Here is a 7,502-nt window from a genome sequence, read left to right on the forward strand (position 1 = left end):
GGTATAGACAAAGTTGTGTTATTGCTAAGTCAAAGCATAAAAAGAGTTTACTAAGTTTTTATACTAAGTGTTCCTAAACCTTTTTGCTTCATAGAGCACCTCCATTTTGGGCAGTCTGGTGAAACCTAGGGACTCTTTCTCAGAATAATGTTTGTAAATGCATCCGTTATTAAAAATTAAATCAAATATATTAAAATACAGAAATTGATTTTTTTAAAAAAAAGTTCACAGAGCCCATGTTAAGAACCTCTGCTCTATATAATGCCAAATTTCATACAAATAGAAAATGCATGTGGTATCTCCTAATCAGTTTCTGTAACATTCCTAGAGAAAATGGTACAGTTTATATACTGGTGAAACTAGATAAATCAGTTGGATGAGAATAATATTGGGGGTTATATTTCAGCTTCTGATTTGTCAGTTTTATTTTTTACTTTTTTCAAAAGGAAAACATATGGCAGCTAACATATACATTGTATTTTTTTATATAATAAATGAACCTAGAAAAGCTCCTTATTCTGTTCTTCAATTACCACATCTTCCAAGGTCAGTTTGTAAGATTGCCAAATAATCATGTGACTCTCCAAATCTGATTATTATTATTTTTTTTATTCTTTAAATAGCTAAGTGTTGCCAGACTGAATAACATTTACATTATTCACAGAACATCATTAATTTAATGAGCATCAAATGTCTGCTGTTTGGAAAGCATAGTATTAGATGCTGGGGATACAAAGTTAGATGTATCACAAACCTTGCTACCCCAAACATTCATTATGAACCTACTGATAATGAAACTGAGCATAGATCTCTTGTCAGGGGAATGATTGATTTATAGCAATGAGTACAGATAATCACTCTATGGCTTTGTAAGCATTAAGTTTTTCATGAAGCCAGTGTAGAGAAGTCTGATGCATGCAGATATGTGTATGTGTAGATGTTTAATATAGGAAATAGAAGCTATTACTACTTTCAAATGATGTAGTGCTTTTTGTTGTTTGTTTTTACTTTAAAGGAGTTTTAAACTACTTAAAGGAAACATTTACTCATACACCAAGTTATGACATGAGCCCTGCCATGCTAAATGTTCTGGTCAAAATGATGCTAGCACAAGCTCAAGAGATTATCTTTGAGAAAATTAGCCTTCCTGGGATCCGAAATGAGTTCTTTACCTTAGTGAAGATGGCTCAAGAAGCTGCCAAGGTAAGTAGTGATGCTGTACTTTTAGAGCTGGCTTCGTTTCTTAGTTTCCATGCTTTTGGAGTCATTGTAAATTTATGGCAGATATAACCTCCAAGGCCAACAAATCTGCCCCAGAATTTGCTCATAAGAGCATCATTTTTTATGGTATTCCTAGGCAAGGATCTCCACTTTACTCTCTGTACAAATTTGTTATTGTGGGATATGGATCAGTAATACCAAACTGCTCTTTTAACTCATGAACAGATCTATTATTATAGTTGCTTGTCTGATTATTTCAATTTTGAAAGTAACAATAGGAAATAACCATGAAAATGTTTGTCTAATGCTAGGATGACCTGCCTGTATTCACAGTTGCTTGTAAAAGGAAGAGCTTTTTGTCCTTAGCAGAAGAAACACGGAATGGTTCCATGCCAGTGATTTCTTTTTCCTCTCTCTCGTTTTAGGTTGGCGAAGTTTACCATCAACTTCATTCAGCTATGAGTCAGGAGCCAGTTAAAGAGAATATCCCGTATTCTTGGGCCACCCTGGTCAAAGTGAAATCTGACCATTATAGAGCTCTGGCTCACTATTTTGCTGCCACCATTCTGATTGATCATCAATGTAAGAGTTAGGAAAAAAAAAACTTCCCAACTTAAAAAAATTTTAATGTTTCTACCACATGACTTAGTGTGATCAATACTATTTCTTTTTGATAGATGATATCATGGGGATAAAGGAAGTTAATGGAAATGTTAGAATTAGTTTCAAGAAGCACAGCATTTTGTTTCTTTTGCTTAGTCCAGTGAAGTATCTATAAAAATTTATAAACTATCTGACAATTCATCTACCTATATTTTGCCACATTTTTATTTCTTATTAATGTCAAGTCAAGAAGCATTAATGCCTAAAGAAAGACAAAATTGATAGCTCTTACTGCCACAAGAGTTAACCGTGCAATGGAGGAGCTCAGTCTGTATTTAGAGAGGGGACTACTTTACTTTTGTCTTTTTAGCTCTAGCCCCTAGCATAGTGCCTTGCATATATATGCATTATCAAGCAAATGCTTGATAATGTTAAATTATCAAATATTGATTCTGTGCAAAGCACTGGGATACTGTTTAGGACAAAAAGGCAGTATAAGTTAGTATTCCTGCTCCAAATAGACTTGTAATCTAGTTGGGGAAACAATCTTTACACTTAAAATTTAAAGTAACTCTACAAGGGAATAAAAGATGAGAAACAGATATGAGGCATAAACAAATAAACAAAAAATACCTTAATGTTTCTTTAAATTTAAAGGGAGAGATTACTTTGTGTTGGAATGATCAGGGAAAGCTTCATAGAAGAAAGTGAGACTTGATCTGGGCCTTGAAGAATCAGTAAGATTTGAAGTCAGGAAATGAGGAGGAAAAGCTTACATAACTACATAGAAGCCATCACCTGGTTTTGTAGTGGTAACATTATATAGGATCATTATTTAATACAGTGTTATAAAACTAACACTCCATCATGGCAAAGATAATATTATATAATGCAGAATTTTAAAAGAGTAATATTCAAAGTTTCTCTTCTGATTTGTTCAGTTTACAAAACTTACATACCCAAATCCATGTCATTGTAGTGAATCCTGGAGATGATGAAGACCAGCAGGAAAAGTGCTTGTCTCAGCTGTATGATCACATGCCTGAAGGATTTACACCTTTGGCAACATTGAAGAACAAAAATGAACGGAAACAACTAGGTAAATACTATTGTTTGTATGGGAAATAGGGGAAGTGTTCCTCCCAAAAAGCTCATTAACAATTACTTCTCTAAGGTCTGGCATATCTATGTGCTTTCCCATGTCCCAGAATGTTCCTAAAGGATAATAGGCTGTAAATAATCATGATTATTCTGCTTTGTCGTAGTACCCAAGTTTAAAAGTTGTATTTTTGAACATGTAATTTTGCACGTTATTCTTAAATTATCTAAGCTTAGATTGGATCATGTTTTAAAATTACCAGATACCTTTTCCTATATTCATAGTTCTCGTAGCTAGATTTGTTTGGCCATTTAGTTATTTCATAAGCAAGAGTTAGGGTTTTGCAGATGCATTTAATTGGTCTTCAAGCAGACCAGACTAGACAGTAGCTCTTTTTTCTGCTTCATGTATGAGAAACCATTGGTCAGAAGGTCTGGGATTGACTTCCAGCTCTACTAAATTTAGAGTTGGAGGACCTGGAAATGTAAAATGAAATAAAACTTATACATAAATAATTGTAGTCCAAAAAGTACTAGAAAGCAAGTATAAATTGGGTACTTAGTCAGAGGTGGAAAAGAAAATCTTGGAGATGTGATTTGAGTTAGGCTTATAAGAATAGATAGGATTTACATAAGCAAAGGTTCAGAGAGCAGAAGGAATAGGTTGAATTGTTATGACCATGGGTAATATACTTAATTTCCTCTTCTAAAGCAAAACAGTTGAAATAGTCTTTGAAGCTCCTTCTAACTGGTTAAATAAAGCTGATCAGTTGAAACATTAAATGCTATTTAATGATACTATTGAATTACAAGTTTAGGAGAAGATTACTATTTTCATAATGTTTTATGTTTTCAGGAAAATCCCATTTACGTAAGGCTATTGCTGATCATGAAGAATCTGTAAGGGCAGCTAATCTGTGCAAAAAGCTGAGGAACATTGAAATTCTTCAGGAAATCTTGTCTGTTGCTCACAAAAGGTCCCATCTTAAATACTCTCAGTATGAACAAGATGATGATTTTCTGAATTTAATAGATGCTCCAGATATTATCTGTAAGTAACATGGGGAAGATGTCCTATAATATATCCTACATGTATCTAACATGGACAAATCCAGTCTGTATTCAGTTAACCAGTATCTATTGGGTACCTTCTCTGTGCAAAGTACTGTGGGAATGCAAAAATGGATAAGACATGGCCCTTTTTGTCCAAAAACTTTGTGTCAGGAGAGATGACTTATACAAATATATAGTGGGCTAAATGCTATTCTCAGTACTGTAAGAAAGGTATTCACAAAGGGCTATGGAAGTTAAGAGGTGGAAAGAGGTGATCAGGGAAGGCTTTATAGTGCTAAGATTTGATTAAGCTTTCAAATATGGAAAGGATTGGGGAGGAAGGCATCCCAGGTAGAATGGATGAATAAAGCTTTCTTTGTAGAGCAGCAGGAATATTGCACTTTGCCTGAAAAAATGGGCATATAATTTTGGACCTGAAAAAGCTTGATAGGTAATTTTATGATCATAGAATTAAGAACTGAAAGGGACCTTAGAGAGATCATCTTGTCCAAGTCCTTGAATACACATTGGTGTAACTAAACAGGGATTTGGATTCAGGCCTTGCAATTCCAAATCTAACATCAGTAGACCACTAGAGGGCCTTGAAAGTCAAGACTAAAAAATACTAAAAAAGTTTTTTATGACAAATATTAGAATTGATTTGTGAAATGTATAGTAGAATAACTACTTATGAATTTTTCTCTGAAAATTGAGAAAGATCTTTAAACAATGGTACATAATCTATTGAAAAACCAAATTGTTACTGGAGTAAATATTCTGGTGGTACATTAGGCAAATAATAGATTTGAATATGTAAGTCTTTGGGTTCCCCTTTTTTATAATGTGGTAGCCTAAAGGTGGGGAGCAAAGGGGAATCCAAATGTATAAATAGGGAAAAGTATAATTATTACATAATTTCATTCATAATCTATGTAGATTCATTATTTAAGATTCTTAGAGTAATTGGCAAGCTCTCTTCTAACTATAGTATAAATTGGAGTACTTGAAATAAGAAGATTGTCTAGTTGTCTTCAATTAAGATTTATATTTATCCTTTAATAGCATTTGCCTTTTTTCTGAAGTGTTTTTCTTTTCATCCTGCTTGATGTTTTATCTCTTGCCTAGTGGTTTGCATTTTATTGAATAAACATTTTTGAAATATTTTCAAAGATTTCAATTGGACACCAAAAGGAAGTACTTATTTAAAGGAATGAATTAAATGCCCATCACTTACTAGTGTGAGTCACAGATCACTTCTCTCAAAACATAATTGAAATCAATCAGGCAGTCTGTCAGTAAGCAGTTATTAGGCACCTGCTATGTGCTAGCTACTCTCTTAAACTGGAGATACATATACAAAAAAGAGAAGTCTCTTCCTCAGAGTTTACATTCCAATAGGAAGAATCAAAGGAGTGGTGGTCAGAGAAGGTGAAATATCAGGTATGATAAGTGAACATATAGGGCAGTGGAATTATGCATCATTTTCAGAAACTGTTAGTATTAATTTGATTACTGTTTCCTGAGCAAGGAGTAAACAGTAGGTAGCTAGGTAGTTTAAGTAAATTCTTGTTGCTTAGCTGATCCCCAGGGGTGAGAGGTGACAATTAGATAGAGGTAGATGTGGCCTGGTAAGGTGACTATGGCAAGGCCGGAAAACTGGACAATTGTCATTTATATTTTGAATTTTCTTTTACAGCTAAAACAGAGCAGGAAGCTGAGATGATGGCCCCACAATTTTCCAAGGTAGCAGTGACAGACTTCTTCCAGAAACTGGTATGACCTGCTGCAATGTTATAATAATCTCCCCGAGTAGACAACTTTTAATTTTGCTGAAGAATTGAAGAGGTGGGATGAGGGTGATGGCTATAATTGCTTTAGATGTTCTTGGAATTTTAGAACAGGTTCTTTGATTTGTTTGAGGAGATGCAACTTAACTTACAGTTGAGAAGAGCACCATCTTGAGCAATTTGGCCATTTGTATTCCTGCAGGCGATTCTTTCAATCTTTTTTTTTTTTTTTTTTAATCATAGGATACAAAAATATTAATTGGATCCCTAAAGATTCTTCCATTGTAATCCTATACCTACTGCTTACCCTCAAGTATTATTTTTGGGATTAAACCCTTCCCCTCCTTTTTGCTTTTTAAAGTCAATTTATCTGACTCCTGGATTGATTATCTATAACATCATAAATATATTGCTGACAATCTCATAGGTCTTCTGGTGCATCTCCTTTTAAAATTTCAAGGACAGACACAGTTTTGGAGGTGGAGATGTCAGTGGCCATTTAGTGTAATTCAACATGAAAAATGGTCATTGAAGATTTTCAGTGAGAGAGAAACTACCTTTTAGACCAGCATATCCCACTCTTTGATGGTTCTAATCATTAGGAAGTTTTTTTCAGTGTCAACTCTGAATTTATCTCTTTGCAACTTTTGGTCACTGCTCCTAATGCTGCTCAGAAGAGCCAAGAATTCAATCCACATATAACTCTTCAAATATTTGAAGATAGTTTAAGAATTACATTTATATTGAGTTCTGTTAGAATTCTTATTTGGTACAACATTAGCCTGTGAGGAATTTTAAAGTAGCAATTGCCATCTGATAATAATCTTTCCTACTTTATCTCATCTGCAAACTTGAAGCACCATTCCGTCTATTTTATTTAATGTAAATCAGTACATACCAAGTGGGACACACTGCTGGTGGCTTTGAAGTTGTTTAAAACATAGCTTTGAGATATTTTAATATGCAAATCATAAGTGTTTTTGTGTTCCATAGGGCCCTTTATCTGTATTTTCAGCAAGTAAGAGATGGACAGCTCCTCGAAATATTCATTTTACTATTGAAGATGATGATTTGGGGTTTACTCTGAGAGGAGGTTCCCCAGTACAAGTTCATTTTCTGGATCCCTACTGCTCTGCTGCAGTAAGTAATGTATTTTCAAGTGCAGATTTGAGGGCAAGGGAAAATACTAAAGTGATTATATATTTATGTATAGGTATATGTATGTATGTATATATTCACATATACATACACACCTATTTAAAATCTAGGCACATTAATAAATGTGGCTGGAGGAAGTTAAATATTTATCAATTCTTAAGGACACACTTTTAAATAAAGTAAAAGTACTTTACTGCAAATGTTGTAAATATTTGTATATGGATTTGGAAACTTTATGATTGATATTAATTTTAATTAATTGACCTTTTCTATATTACTTTCTAGCTGGCAGGTGCTAAAGAAGGAGATTATATTGTTTCTATTCAAGATATAGATTGTAAGTGGCTGACAGTGAGTGAAGTTATACAAAAACTGAAAAGTTTAGGGAAGGAAGTTATTGAGATGAAGGTTATCAGTCTTTTGGATTCAACATCTTCTATGGTAAGAAAGACATTTAACTTTTTATTCTCATTCCTTTAATGAATTTATTAACCTCTGTTAAGCTAAGTAAATTTCAGGTATTTCACATAAAATCTACAAATCAATTTTCAGACTTTTTTCATTACTATATTCATTACTGTT

General features: G+C 33.6%; 1 protein-coding gene across 1 annotated transcript in view; it reads left to right on the top strand.

Annotated features, from left to right (window-relative positions):
* The window catches only part of RHPN2 (rhophilin Rho GTPase binding protein 2), a 66,351-nt gene that overhangs the window by 57,279 nt on the left and 1,570 nt on the right, over positions 1-7,502 (top strand). The window contains exons 8-14 of the mRNA XM_051979742.1: positions 1,016-1,203; positions 1,647-1,803; positions 2,804-2,923; positions 3,779-3,973; positions 5,672-5,748; positions 6,756-6,902; positions 7,206-7,361. Of these exons, the coding sequence (XP_051835702.1) occupies positions 1,016-1,203; positions 1,647-1,803; positions 2,804-2,923; positions 3,779-3,973; positions 5,672-5,748; positions 6,756-6,902; positions 7,206-7,361 (1,040 nt within the window). The remainder of the gene's footprint in view (positions 1-1,015; positions 1,204-1,646; positions 1,804-2,803; positions 2,924-3,778; positions 3,974-5,671; positions 5,749-6,755; positions 6,903-7,205; positions 7,362-7,502) is intronic.

The sequence above is a fragment of the Antechinus flavipes genome, chromosome 2 (assembly GCF_016432865.1).
Source record: "Antechinus flavipes isolate AdamAnt ecotype Samford, QLD, Australia chromosome 2, AdamAnt_v2, whole genome shotgun sequence".
Classification (NCBI taxonomy): Eukaryota; Metazoa; Chordata; class Mammalia; order Dasyuromorphia; family Dasyuridae; genus Antechinus; species Antechinus flavipes.